The sequence below is a fragment of the Gymnoscopelus microlampas genome, assembly GCF_963454915.1.
Source record: "Gymnoscopelus microlampas genome assembly, chromosome: 22".
Classification (NCBI taxonomy): Eukaryota; Metazoa; Chordata; class Actinopteri; order Myctophiformes; family Myctophidae; genus Gymnoscopelus; species Gymnoscopelus microlampas.
In genome coordinates, this window is record NC_139959.1 from 44846962 (window position 1) to 44862833 (window position 15872).

At 40.5% G+C, this 15872-nt stretch overlaps 1 protein-coding gene and 1 long non-coding RNA gene across 2 annotated transcripts in view; one reads left to right on the forward strand and one right to left on the reverse strand.

The window, feature by feature from the left end:
* Positions 1-5715, reverse strand: part of cnksr2a (connector enhancer of kinase suppressor of Ras 2a) — a gene marked incomplete at both ends in the record, with an annotated part of 110504 nt that extends 104789 nt beyond the window's left edge. The window contains one exon of the mRNA XM_084048866.1: positions 5652-5715. Coding sequence (XP_083904992.1) covers positions 5652-5715 — 64 coding nt within the window. The remainder of the gene's footprint in view (positions 1-5651) is intronic.
* The window catches only part of LOC311039202, a 765206-nt gene that overhangs the window by 476846 nt on the left and 272488 nt on the right, over positions 1-15872 (forward strand). The gene's annotated exons all lie outside the window — the stretch shown is intronic.

Here is a 15872-nt window from a genome sequence, read left to right on the forward strand (position 1 = left end):
ACACACACACACACACACACACACACACACACACACACACACACACATTATATTATGTAAGTTAATGTCAGATTAACATGATATTTACTGAACCATACATAGAGTTACTCACTATTATATATTTAGTTCCACAGAATGACTGTAGGTTTCCCTTAATAAAACCATTGAAAATACTCATTGTTGCTATTACCAGTGTTGTAAAGTAACTAGGTATATTTACTCATGAACTGAACGGAAATATTGTACTTTTACTACAAAAACTTGAAAACTTTAGTTACTAGTTACTTTTCAGATATAAATTATGATATTATAAAACATACATTAACAACTTCAGCCCTATTTTATACCTAGGCTATTTGAAAATAGCATATCTACAAGCTCACAATGCGACGCGTTGTGAGCTTGTAGATCTGCTATTTTCAAACATTTTAGTACTTTTACTTTTGGTACTTTAAGTACATTTTGTAAAGTCAATTTTGAATTCCGGACATTTACTTGCAACAGAGTACTTCTACATTGCAGTATTGATACTTTTACTTAAGAAAACCCTTTGAGTACTTGTTCCACCACTGTTCATATGTTAGAGCTGTTTATCACAAATAAACAAAGCGTTGTCACTATGGCAACACTCAACACTACATGTTGACATGAAACCATTCAACAACAGATCGACAACCAGTGGTGGAAAAAGTACTCAAATTCTTTACTTATGTAAAAGTACCAATACTAAAAGTTGAGTAAAAGTACATAAGTATTGGCATCAAAATGTACTTAAAGTACCAAAAGTAAAAGTACTAAATATTTGAAAATAGCAGATCTACAAGCCCACAACGCGTCACGATGCGACGCGTTGTGAGCTTGTAGATCTGCTATTTTCAAATAGCCTAGGTATAAAATAGGGTTAAAGTGATTAATGTATGTTTTATGATATTATAATTTAAATCTGAAAAGTAACTAGCCAGTAACTAAAATAAATAAAGTGTAGTGGAGTAAAAGTACAATATTTGCCTCTGAGATGTAGTGGAGTAGAAGTAAAAGTATTGGAAATTGGAAGTAAAAAAAAAAAAAAGTAAAGTACAAATACCTCAAAATTGTACCTAAGTACAGTACTTGGATAAATGTACTTAGTTACTTTCCACCACTGTCAACAACCTTCCTCAGGTGACCTCAGATGGAAAAAGAATCGATCAATGATCTCACGAGTCATGATTGATTTACTCATCAGCTGTATGTTTCTTCAGTTACATAACCACTGACTCGTGGTCCATATTATATCTAGATCATACATGGGCAACTGGCGGCCCCCGCACCTTCATTTTATGTGGCCCGCAGGTTAATATCAGAATACTGATATGTTTATTATTGATTTCAGCTGTTATGATTCATAACATGCAAACATGACCCGCTTTAATGACTTCAGTCTATATTAGTAGCTTAACAATGTGGGAACCCAGAGCCAACTGAAAATGAAAAACAGCGACCTTTGCTGTTTGTTACTATATCAGTTGGCTCTGGGACAATGACGACGCAGCACCTGTGTGCAAGGAAACCGGGGGTTCGTGTCAGCCTTCAGCCTTTCACTTCCGGTGGTGCAGTCGCTGTGCAGTACAATATTTCTACACGGAACACTAACACCACTTCTCCCAGAGAACATGGATGGTTTTGGTTATAAGCCCACTTGTTTCTATGATGAAAGAACAAGTTAAAATGTGAATATCTTTCTGTGGTTTTGTCTGCTCCGAGGACGCTGTTGATAAATTAGTTTCGGTTAGTTTCGAGTAGGGAAGGATCGACGGACATGTGAATCCCGCCCACTATATTTGATTGGGTAAAGCGCGGCCTGCTTCCTGATCTGAAGGCACGCCCACTGGTAGGCCAGTGTGTACACGTTATGACGAACCTTCACGACAGATTCCAACGCAGAGCAGAATCTGTTCTTGAGAGATTATAGCTTAATGACTAGTATTAACATTCTATTGTCTTTTTATGTCCAATGTATTTGTGTTTAAGTTCATAAAGTTAACATAAGTATAACTAAATGCATTTGAAATGAAATAAAAAAGTTACTTTTCAGGATTCCAATTCAAAAGTAGCAAAAATAGCAGATCTACAAGCTCAAACGTGTCGCAGTGCGACGCGTTTTGAGCTTGTAGATCGGCTATTTTTCATCATCAGGGGACCATCACCCCTGATATAGAAACAGATTAATAATACAATACCAAATGCTTCACAGAGGCAAGGTTTCATTGTTTTGGCTCGTCACTCCTCTACTGTCTGTGTAGCCTTATCCATTTGAATGCAGTTTAATAGTAGACCTGATTAGGACATCTATTATGTTTTACTTCTTTTGTTTCATGCGTCCTAATGTCTTTCTTATCATTTTATAACTGTTTCCTTTGCTTAATGTGCTGTGTCAATTGTTGAATTGCCTTTTTGTTCAAATGTGCTCTGACTACCTTTTACTTTAACCTTCATCAGTTCCTTTGTATAAGCACATCAAAACCTTTCTTATTTTCTCTCTCATCTTTAACATAAGTATCTCAATAATTAACCGTGTTATCCTTTAACCTGTTTAACCTGTGAATCAAACACACTATCATTCAGAACGTTGTCGTTCGGAAGTTAATTCCACATTTAAATCGATTGAAAGAAGAAGGGACTAACCCTTACAAAATGACCAATCTAGCATTTACAATGTATATATTGTTTCTGTCGGGTGGATAGCTACTGTATGTTCAAAACTGTACTTATTATTTAAAAATCACACCCTGTGTGAAGGTAGCGGCGCCTTTGATACATTTTGTCATCGATATGTGTTTATAATGTGTTTATAGCCATGTGTCACGTGAAGCTTGACCAATCACTTTGTTGACGGGTCTGACCAGTCAGAGCGTTGACGGCTCTGACCAGTCAGAGCGTTGACGGGTCTGACCAGTCAGAGCGTTGACGGGTCTGACCAATCAGAGCGTTGACGGGTCTGACCAATCAGAGCATTGACGGGTCTGACCAATCAGAGCGTTGACGGGTCTGACCAATCAGAGCGTTGACGGGTCTGACCAATCAGAACGTTGACGGACCTGACCAATCAGAACCTTGGCGGGCCTGACCAATCAGAACGTTGACAGACCTGACCAATCAGAACGTTGACGGAAAAGCCAGGTATAGAGCAGGACCGCTCTATACTATGTATAGAGCGGCGCCAGCGCCGCTAAAAAATCACACCCAGTGTGAAGTGGGCGTTGTGTGGCCATCACAACATGACTCACTTAAAAAAAAAGGATAAATGACTTTTTTTTAAAGTCCATACTGCTATTCATAGGGCTGCACATGTGTCATGTGTTTCGCTAGCCAATCACAGTCCTGAACTTGCAAAGTCAGCCAATCACATTACAGCTAGTGGTGATGACACTAGCTGTAATGTGATTGGCTGACTTTGCAAAAGTATAGATTTGCATTGACTGTGGAAGGGTTAGGGGTGTAGATTGCGTTGTAGACTATTGGCCAATCACGGTGCAGGATTGGTCAGTGTCCAAACCTCACTTATAGGGGGCGGTTACACCGCCCCAAAAATCACACCCAGTGTGAAGGTAGCGGCGCCTTTGGTACATTTTGTCATCGATATGTGTTTATAATGTGTCTATAGCCACGTGTCAAGTGAAGCTTGACCAATCACTTTGTTGACGCACCTGACCAATCACTTTGTTGACGCACCTAAACAATCACAACGTTGACGCACCTGACCAATCACAACGTTGACGCACCTTACCAATCACAACGTTGACGCACCTGACCAATCACAACGTTGACGCACCTGACCAATCACAACGTTGACGGTGCAACACGGACAAAGTCAGATATAGAGCGGCTGGTGCCGCTAAAAAAAACGATTTAAAATAGCAAAAATAGACGATCTACAAACAGAGTTGTGTTGTCACCTTCCATCTATCATCAGCCTCTTTAGACACTGTGCCCTCAGGTAAGTAGCTAGGCAGGTAAGTAGGTAGGTATAGGTAGGTATAGGCAGGTATGTAGGTAGGTAGGCAAGTAGGCAAGTAGACAGACAGACAGACAGACAGACAGACAGATAAGTAGGTAGGTATAGAGCGTCGCAGTTCCGCCACTTCCTGGTGCCGGAAGTAAATACTCGATGCATTTTTCCCATTGACTTTTCCAAAAATATTTATATCAATCAATTTAAGACTAGAATCAAGCCATCCAGGATCCTGGTGAATCATGACCATAAAACATTTTTTTCTGTGATTTTTTATTTATTTTATATTTAATGATATGATATTTAATAAATACCCTTTGTTTTGCCGTTTTCACAGAATCAAAGGTTTTATGGTCATGATTCACCAGGATCCTGGACGGCTTGATTCTAGGCTTAAATCAATTTATATAAATATCTTTGTAAAAGTCAATGGGAAAAATGCATCCAGTATTTACTTCCGGCACCAGGAAGTGGGCGGGAACTGCAACGCTCTATAAGGGTAGGTATGTAGGTAGGCAAGTAGGTAGGTAGGAACAGGGCCGTGTTTATGCACAGGCAATGTAGGCACATGCCTATGTCTTGTCGGGGGGGGGGGGGGGGGGGGACCGAAAAATGCCCCCCCCCCCAAAAAAAAAAAAATCTTTTTTTTATTTTTTTTATTTTTATTATTAAATAACATAAGCCTAACCTAACCCTAACCCTAACCCTAAAACCGAAATAAAGTAACAAAGAAACGCCCAAAAACGGCCACAATCCGCGAAATAACCGTAAAATCGCGCGCGCATGGGTCGCGCACATGCGCGCGTGCATGTGCGCTGGGGGCCCGAAAACTGTCCGTTGCCTAGGGCGCATTTTCACATTAACACGGCCCTGGGTAGGAAGGCAGGCAGGCAGGTGAAGTAGGTACGTATAAAGGTAGGTAGTTTACTGTATAGAATGGACCATCACAACAGCAGACATGCATTACATCACCACATGTAGGCTAACCTATACAGCACACAGTATGTATCATCAGGTGGTAGAATGGCAACACGATGACACCCACCCACCCACGCTGTGTGTGTGTGTGTGTGTGTGTGTGTGTGTGTGTGTGTGTGTGTGTGTGTGTGTGTGTGTGTGTGTGTGTGTGTGTGTGTGTGTGTGTGCGTGTGTGTGTGTGTGCAGGGACGTGCACAGATAGACTCTAGGTGGTGCTAGAGCACCTGCCCTTTGCCCTCTTGACCAGAAGTGCCCTTTTGAAAAAAAAAAATTAAAACGTTTTTTTTTTCAAAAGACAGCATGGGTTTTCAACAGGGGGTCCGGGACCCCTAGGGGGTCCTCAGAGTTACTACAGGGGGTCCGCCAAATCTTTATGTGATAAGATTTTTCTTTTTACCGTAACCACTCGAAACCTAGCATCCCTTTTCTGAGGAGAACGTTAGCCAGAAATAGCAGATCTACAAGCTCACAACGCCTCGCGCTGCGAGGCGTTGTGAGCTTGTAGATCGGCTATTTTTGGCAAAGAGGTATAGGTGTAGAGGGGAAAAAAGAGCAGACCAGAAAAAAACAGTATAATTTACTTGAGCACCTGCCCCTCAAAATGTCTGTGCACGCCACTGTGTGTGTGTGTGTGTGTGTGTGTGTGTGTGTGTGTGCGTGTGTGTGTGTGCGTGCAGCCTACCTTTCATCCAGTTCACCACCTGACTGCCGCTCCACTTGCTGACGGGCTCCATCACCAGCGCCATCGAGGAAACTTTACCGAGGAGACTCCCCGTCCTCCTCCTCCTCCTCCTCCTCCTCCTCCTCCTCCTCCTCCTCCTCCTCCTCCTCCTCCTCCTCCTCCTCCTGTGGGGAACGGAGGGACGGTCACCGGTTAGCTCCTACAGCCGTTAGAGAGCAGCCACGCAGCATTATGCCGGGACAGCCCGGGTGTGTGTGTGTGCATGTGTGTGTGTGTGTGAGTGTGTGCGTGCGTGCGTGCGAGCGATTGTGTGGAGGAATCAGGTACATTCCTCGACTGGAGGCTGTCTGACATGTGTGTGTCGTCCGTCTCTCTCTCTCTCTCTCTCTCTCTCTCTCTCTAGCAGCACTAGCAGCACCAGATACCTCGGCTAAAGTCACCGGCAGCATCAACAGTCCTCTCTCTCTCTCTCTCTCTCTCTCTCTCTCTCTCTCTCTCTCTCTCTCTCTCTCTCTCTCTCTCTCTCTCAGCAGTATGATTAAATGGAGAACGCCCACCCTGTGTGGGCGGCTGAGCAGCGCTGAGGCGTATTTCCCTGGCGGATAGCGGACTATAGCCTACCTTATGATATGATATGATATGATATGCATGGAAACATTAAGAAAGAAAAAAAAAAAACACGGCATTCCCTGGAGACGTTTAATCAGGCTGTGTGTGGAGAGTGGAGACACGCACGCACGCACGCACGCACGCACACGCACACACACACAGCTTATTTAGCCAGCAAGAACACATGGTTACACATAATTGTATTGCGTTTACAAAACCAGGTTTGTTTTCTCGGCCAATTCAACAAAATGTTACTTTATGACTTAATGGTTCACAGCTGTGGACCCATCAGCCTGTACTGTATCTGATCAATTAACTCCAATTAGACGTCTGTCTGCACCGCCTCAATACCTCTGACACGTATTACTCTTCTATTTGTCTATTTACCTGCAGGCAGTGAAGCATTTAGGGCGGATTCACACTGCGGCCTTGAACCAGCCTTGAGGCTGGTTGGAAGGAATACCTGGGAAGAAATTGGTAAAGCTAGCATCTATTATAAGTGTACTTTGTGAGAAGTTTTAGATTTTTGGAATGGTATTAGGTAAGGGTATAGCTTTTAAAAAAACATTGCAAAGAAGTTAGGCTCGCCCCCTATTGAAAACCTTTTAAAACTTCTCACAAAGTGCACACGTTTTACCAATTCCTTCCCAGGTATTCCTTCCTACCAGCCTCAAGGCTGGTTCCAAGGCCGCAGTGTGAATCCGCCCTTAGACTGTTTTACTCAGTGTATAAAGTAAGTGTCAATCATGTGTTAATCATGTATACAGTAAGTGTTAATCATGTATACAGTAAGTGTTAATCATGTGTTAATCATGTACACAGTAAGTGTTAATCATGTGTTAATCATGTATACAGTAAGTGTTAATCATGTAAACAGTAAGTGTTAATCATGTGTTAATCATGTACACAGTAAGTGTTAATCATGTGTTAATCATGTATACAGTAAGTGTTAATCATGTATACAGTAAGTGTTAATCATGTATACAGTAAGTGTTAATCATGTGTTAATCATGTACACAGTAAGTGTTAATCATGTGTTAATCATGTATACAGTAAGTGTTAATCATGTAAACAGTAAGTGTTAATCATGTATTAATAATGTATACAGTAAGTGTTAATCATGTGTTAATCATGTATACAGTAAGTGTTTATCATGTGTTAATCATGTATACAGTACGTGTTAATCATGTGTTGATCATATATACAGTAAGTGTTAATCATGTATACAGTAAGTGTTAATCATGTATTAATCATGTATACAGTAAGTGTCAATCGTGTGTTAATCATGTATACAGTAAGTGTTAATCGTGTGTTAATCATGTATACAGTAAGTGTTAATCGTGTGTTAATCATGTATACAGTAAGTGTTAATCATGTGTTAATCATGTATACAGTAAGTGTTAATCATGTATACAGTAAGTGTTAATCATGTGTTAATCATTTATACAGTAAGTGTTAATCATGTGTTAATCATGTATACAGTAAGTGTTAATCATGTGTTAATCATGTATACAGTAAGTGTTAATCATGTGTTAATCATGTATACAGTAAGTGTTCAGTCATTACATTACAGTCATTTAGCAGGGAAAGTCAAGCTAGACAGCGTTCAATAGAAAATATATAAATAAAAGGCTTTCGGGGGTGAAATTCATGGAGTGGGTGTTGTGAAACATTTGCCACTCACAAAAGATATACAATTTAACTTTAGTTTTACTGAAAAAGTTACCTAGTATTACTTTAAGTGCAGTAATTAAGTAAATGTACTTAGTAACTTTACACCTCTGCTGATGAGGCATCTATAGAGTCAGTTTGACACAGAATTACCACAATATCTGTGTCAGTGTTAGAGCGTGAGAAAAGGGTTTTCATTCAACAAAACAATAACACAACCTGAACAACTTATTACCAGAGTCACATGACACACTGCCCTGATGCTGAGTTCACACTGACAGATACACAACATACAAAGACATAAAGTAGGGATGTCCGATATTATCGGCCTCCCGATATTATCGGCCGATATTAGCATAAAAATTGATATCGGGAAAATATCGGTATCGGTTTTTGATTTTTTTTTTTTTTTTTTTTTTTTTTGATTTATAAATAAGTTACAGGAGTTCTTACTGTATATGGTGTGTGTGATATGAAATTTGAGCTTACCCTAATCACAATAATCCCCGCATATATCGGTATCGGTTGATATCGGTATCGGTAATTAAGAGTTGGACAATATCGGTATATCGGTTATCGGTAAAAAAGCCAATATCGGACAACCCTAACATAAAGATATAAACATACACAGAGATTTGTATCTGAAGTTGAGAGCAGCTCAACTTGTGTGTATCTTAGCATCTACACACATCTGATGTGTCTTTGCATCTTCTGTCTCACTGGCTCTTGCATCTTGAAAGTCTTCAATATGCGCGTGCGTGCGTGCGCGTGTGCGTGTGCGTGCGTGCGTGCGTGCGTGCGTGCGTGCGTGCGTGCGTGCGTGCGTGCGTGCGTGCGTGCGTGCGTGCGTGCGTGCGTGCGTGCGTGCGTGCGTGCGTGCGTGCGTGCGTGCGTGTGTGTGTGTGTGTGTGTGTGTGTGCGCGCGCGCGTGTGTGTGTGTGTGTGTGTGTGTGTGTGTGTGTGTGTGTGTATAGGTTATCAGGGCAGTGCCTCTGGCTTTAGTGCTATGGTTGCCAAAAGTAGATGGCAATGACTTCACAACACTGCCCCCCCCCACACACACACACACACACACACACACACACACATTAAATCTGGATTCGAATCCAATATTGTAAAAATAGCAGATCTACAAGCTCAAAACGTGTCGCAGTGCGACACATTTTGAGCTTGTAGATCTGCTATTTTTGTGCGATATAGAATGGCGAAAAAAGTTAAAATACGGAGAGACAGTATATGTAATGTGTCCCTCTGGAGTGAGTGTGGAAATATAGTGTCCCTCTCCATCATCAAAGTTGCATCACCCTGCACTAACACATTGACATAATATTATTATTATTATTATTTCGTCACCTTGCTAAACTAATGGCCTAAGTCATGTTTTGAGGACATTTTGATGTTTGCCTATAAGTCAGCTCCTCATGACACTGTTACCTCTGGTAAAATGGCCTTATTGAATCTCCTAATAGAAAAGGATCATGCTGTTCACTCTCCTTTTAGTATAATGGCCTCCCTAGTGTGACTTAGGCCAAAATAGGCCTTTTTTTGGCCTAAGTCACATGGTTTTGTGAATTATTTACTGATTTAGGCCATTTTGTATTGTTTTTGTTGGCCAAAGTCAGATTTAATCCTATTTAAACCTATTTAAATCTCTTATGTTACATAACTGACAGACAGTGTTATTTCTATTTAAATAGTCATAATTTGTTATAAACATTTTGGGTGAAATGTATAGTTTTGTTTTGGATCAGTTTTTTTATTTTTCCTGAAAAACTTTTTTTTGCAAGACGACGATATGGAACACGTGATGTAGGCAGGAATGTTGTTGCCTGCCCTCTACCCTCAGTCCTCTTAGGCTCTGGCGCCCTCCTCTGGTTAAACCGGTGCATTACACAGGCTTTAGTAATGAGCTCAGATCCAAAGGTTTACATGTTGACCTTTAACCTACAACCCTTAACCCTTAACCTACCTTAACCTACAGTATTAAGACCAGGGGTCTTCAACGTTTATCAGCCTAAGGACCGGTGAAGCAGGGACCCCTTAACTGACAGACATATGAAGCAGGGACCCCTTAACTGACAGACAGGTGAAGCAGGGACCCCTCAACTGACAGAAAGGTGAAGCAGGGACCCCTTAACTGACAGACATATGAAGCAGGGACCCCTTAACTGACAGACATATGAAGCAGGGACCCCTTAACTGACAGACATATGAAGCAGGGACCCCTTAACTGACAGACAGATGAAGCAGGGACCCCTTAACTGACAGAGAGTTGAAGCAGGGAGTCCCTGCTTCAACTCTCTGTCAGTTAAGGGGTCCCTGGGGACCCCTTAGCTGACAGACATATGAAGCAGGGACCCCTCAACTGACAGAGAGTTGAAGCAGGGACCCCTTAGCTGACAGACAGATGAAGCAGGGACCCCTTAGCTGAGAGAGAACCTTTGGCTTGTTACTTGTTCTGCTCTTTTTTCCCCTCTACACCAAACCTCAAAATAGCAGAACTACAAGTTCAAACCGTGCCTGTGACGCTTGTAGATCTGCTATTTTTAAACACTGAACACTCAACAGTAGAAACAGCACAGCACAGCACAGCACAGCACACATACTGTAGTGTAGAAACAGCCTTCAGTTCCAGAGCCACACACAGTCAGTGAACATGTTTCAATGCCACCCAGTCATTGAGTCACAACATGACAACAATGCAACACATTAGCACGCACACACACACACACACACACACACACACACACACACACACACACACACACACACACACACACACACACACACACACACACACACACACACACACACACACACACACACACACACACAGTACAACACAAGCAGCAACAAAGAAAAAAGGTTCCTACCTTGGAGACGTCTGTCTCCTACTTCACTTCATCAGGTGTGTCAGTGTGTCTCTGTCTGTCTAAGGTTCCCCCCAGCATATGGATGCTGGGGCTGAAGGGGTTAATGCTAAGCGGCTAGCTGCAGGTATGCTAACTCACCCCGTATGGAGAATCCATCAGTTGTAAACAAAACACTTCTCTTCCATCTCTGTCACTCATGTGACTCAGCAGTTTGACAACTCTCCTCTACCTCCATGAGGGGAAAGTTATGTTATAAGTTGTTATTTCACTGTTTTACTTCCAGACATGAAGGAGTTTGTATCAAACACCTGTGTGTCTGTTTGGAACAGGTGTGTGTGTGTGTGTGGGGGGAGGGGGGGCGGGGCTACCAGAGGATTTTAAAGAGCCCGCCTCCAGCCTGCTTAGGGAGTGTCTGACAATAACCTGTATTCACTCACTGTCTACTTTCTATAGAGACTGTCTGACAATAACCTGTATTCACTGACTGTCTACTTTCTATAGAGACTGTCTGACAATAACCTGTATTCACTGACTGTCTACTTTCTATAGAGACTGTCTGACAATAACCTGTATTCACTCACTGTCTACTTTCTATAGAGACTGTCTGACAATAACCTGTATTCACTGACTGTCTACTTTCTATAGAGACTGTCTGACAATAACCTGTATTCACTCACTGTCTACTTTCTATAGAGACTGTCTGACAATAACCTGTATTCACTGACTGTCTACTTTCTATAGAGACTGTCTGACAATAACCTGTATTCACTCACTGTCTACTTTCTATAGAGACTGTCTGACAATAACCTGTATTCACTGACTGTCTACTTTCTATAGAGACTGTCTGACAATAACCTGTATTCACTCACTGTCTACTTTCTATAGAGACTGTCTGACAATAACCTGTATTCACTGACTGTCTACTTTCTATAGAGACTGTCTGACAATAACCTGTATTCACTCACTGTCTACTTTCTATAGAGACTGTCTGACAATAACCTGTATTCACTCACTGTCTACTTTCTATAGAGACTGTCTGACAACAACCTGTATTCACTCACTGTCTACTTTCTATAGAGACTGTCTGACAATAACCTGTATTCACTCACTGTCTACTTTCTATAGAGACTGTCTGACAATAACCTGTATTCACTCACTGTCTACTTTCTATAGAGACTGTCTGACAATAACCTGTATTCACTCACTGTCTACTTTCTATAGAGACTGTCTGACAATAACCTGTATTCACTCACTGTCTACTTTCTATAGAGACTGTCTGACAATAACCTGTATTCACTGACTGTCTACTTTCTATAGAGACTGTCTGACAATAACCTGTATTCACTGACTGTCTACTTTCTATAGAGACTGTCTGACAATAACCTGTATTCACTCACTGTCTACTTTCTATAGAGACTGTCTGACAATAACCTGTATTCACTGACTGTCTACTTTCTATAGAGACTGTCTGACAATAACCTGTATTCACTCACTGTCTACTTTCTATAGAGACTGTCTGACAATAACCTGTATTCACTGACTGTCTACTTTCTATAGAGACTGTCTGACAATAACCTGTATTCACTGACTGTCTACTTTCTATAGAGACTGTCTGACAATAACCTGTATTCACTCACTGTCTACTTTCTATAGAGACTGTCTGACAATAACCTGTATTCACTCACTGTCTACTTTCTATAGAGACTGTCTGACAATAACCTGTATTCACTGACTGTCTACTTTCTATAGAGACTGTCTGACAATAACCTGTATTCACTCACTGTCTACTTTCTATAGAGACTGTCTGACAATAACCTGTATTCACTGACTGTCTACTTTCTATAGAGACTGTCTGACAATAACCTGTATTCACTCACTGTCTACTTTCTATAGAGACTGTCTGACAATAACCTGTATTCACTCACTGTCTACTTTCTATAGAGACTGTCTGACAATAACCTGTATTCACTGACTGTCTACTTTCTATAGAGACTGTCTGACAATAACCTGTATTCACTGACTGTCTACTTTCTATAGAGACTGTCTGACAATAACCTGTATTCACTCACTGTCTACTTTCTATAGAGACTGTCTGACAATAACCTGTATTCACTCACTGTCTACTTTCTATAGAGACTGTCTGACAATAACCTGTATTCACTCACTGTCTACTTTCTATAGAGACTGTCTGACAATAACCTGTATTCACTCACTGTTTACTTTCTATAGAGACTGTCTGACAATAACCTGTATTCACTGACTGTCTACTTTCTATAGAGACTGTCTGACAATAACCTGTATTCACTCACTGTCTACTTTCTATAGAGACTGTCTGACAATAACCTGTATTCACTGACTGTCTACTTTCTATAGAGACTGTCTGACAATAACCTGTATTCACTGACTGTCTACTTTCTATAGAGACTGTCTGACAATAACCTGTATTCACTGACTGTCTACTTTCTATAGAGACTGTCTGACAATAACCTGTATTCACTCACTGTCTACTTTCTATAGAGACTGTCTGACAATAACCTGTATTCACTCACTGTCTACTTTCTATAGAGACTGTCTGACAATAACCTGTATTCACTCACTGTCTACTTTCTATAGAGACTGTCTGACAATAACCTGTATTCACTCACTGTTTACTTTCTATAGAGACTGTCTGACAATAACCTGTATTCACTGACTGTCTACTTTCTATAGAGACTGTCTGACAATAACCTGTATTCACTGACTGTCTACTTTCTATAGAGACTGTCTGACAATAACCTGTATTCACTGACTGTCTACTTTCTATAGAGACTGTCTGACAATAACCTGTATTCACTCACTGTCTACTTTCTATAGAGACTGTCTGACAATAACCTGTATTCACTCACTGTCTACTTTCTATAGAGACTGTCTGACAATAACCTGTATTCACTGACTGTCTACTTTCTATAGAGACTGTCTGACAATAACCTGTATTCACTCACTGTCTACTTTCTATAGAGACTGTCTGACAATAACCTGTATTCACTCACTGTCTACTTTCTATAGAGACTGTCTGACAATAACCTGTATTCACTCACTGTTTACTTTCTATAGAGACTGTCTGACAATAACCTGTATTCACTCACTGTCTACTTTCTATAGAGACTGTCTGACAATAACCTGTATTCACTCACTGTCTACTTTCTATAGAGACTGTCTGACAATAACCTGTATTCACTGACTGTCTACTTTCTATAGAGACTGTCTGACAATAACCTGTATTCACTGACTGTCTACTTTCTATAGAGACTGTCTGACAATAACCTGTATTCACTCACTGTTTACTTTCTATAGAGACTGTCTGACAATAACCTGTATTCACTCACTGTCTACTTTCTATAGAGACTGTCTGACAATAACCTGTATTCACTCACTGTCTACTTTCTATAGAGACTGTCTGACAATAACCTGTATTCACTCACTGTCTACTTTCTATAGAGACTGTCTGACAATAACCTGTATTCACTGACTGTCTACTTTCTATAGAGACTGTCTGACAATAACCTGTATTCACTGACTGTCTACTTTCTATAGAGACTGTCTGACAATAACCTGTATTCACTCACTGTTTACTTTCTATAGAGACTGTCTGACAATAACCTGTATTCACTCACTGTCTACTTTCTATAGAGACTGTCTGACAATAACCTGTATTCACTCACTGTCTACTTTCTATAGAGACTGTCTGACAATAACCTGTATTCACTCACTGTCTACTTTCTATAGAGACTGTCTGACAATAACCTGTATTCACTCACTGTCTACTTTCTATAGAGACTGTCTGACAATAACCTGTATTCACTCACTGTCTACTTTCTATAGAGACTGTCTGACAATAACCTGTATTCACTCACTGTCTACTTTCTATAGAGACTGTCTGACAATAACCTGTATTCACTCACTGTCTACTTTCTATAGAGACTGTCTGACAATAACCTGTATTCACTCACTGTCTACTTTCTATAGAGACTGTCTGACAATAACCTGTATTCACTCACTGTCTACTTTCTATAGAGACTGTCTGACAATAACCTGTATTCACTCACTGTCTACTTTCTATAGAGACTGTCTGACAATAACCTGTATTCACTCACTGTCTACTTTCTATAGAGACTGTCTGACAATAACCTGTATTCACTCACTGTCTACTTTCTATAGAGACTGTCTGACAATAACCTGTATTCACTCACTGTCTACTTTCTATAGAGACTGTCTGACAATAACCTGTATTCACTCACTGTCTACTTTCTATAGAGACTGTCTGACAACAGGTGTGTGGGGGGGGGAGGGGGGCGGGGCTACCAGAGGATTTTAAAGAGCCCGCCTCCAGCCTGCTTAGGGAGTGTCTGACAATAACCTGTATTCACTCACTGTCAGTGGTGGAAAAAGTACTCAAATTCTTTACTTAAGTAAAAGTACCAATACTGCAATATAAAAATACACTCTTACAAGTAAGAATCCAGAATTAAACATTTACTTGAGTAAAAGTACAAAAGTATTGGCATCAAAATGTACTTAAAGTACCAAAAGTAAAAGTACTAAATGTTTGAAAATAGCCTATGTACAGAATAGGGCTGAAGTGGTTAATGTATGTTTTATAATATCATAATTTATATCTGAAAAGTAACTAGTAACTAAAGTTTTCAAATAAATGTAGTGGATTAAAAGTACAATATTTGCAAAGTAAAAGTACCTCAAAATTGTACTCAAGTACAGTATTTGAGTACATGTACTTAGTTACTTTCCACCACTGCTCACTGTCTACTTTCTATAGAGACTGTCTGACAATAACCTGTATTCAGGATGTGTCCCCCAGGTATTAAAGGGATAGTTCACACAATGTATTAGTCTCACAATGGAGACTTGAATTCATGAATATTGATTAGTTTTTGTCTCATCCTTAAGATAATATTTTGATGACCAGAGGACCGGTAGGCAGCGGTTGCGGTAGGAGACACAAAGGAGACTCTTTGTGTCTCCTACCGGGACCGCTGCTGGTCATGAAATTATTGTTTAAGGAATGAGACAA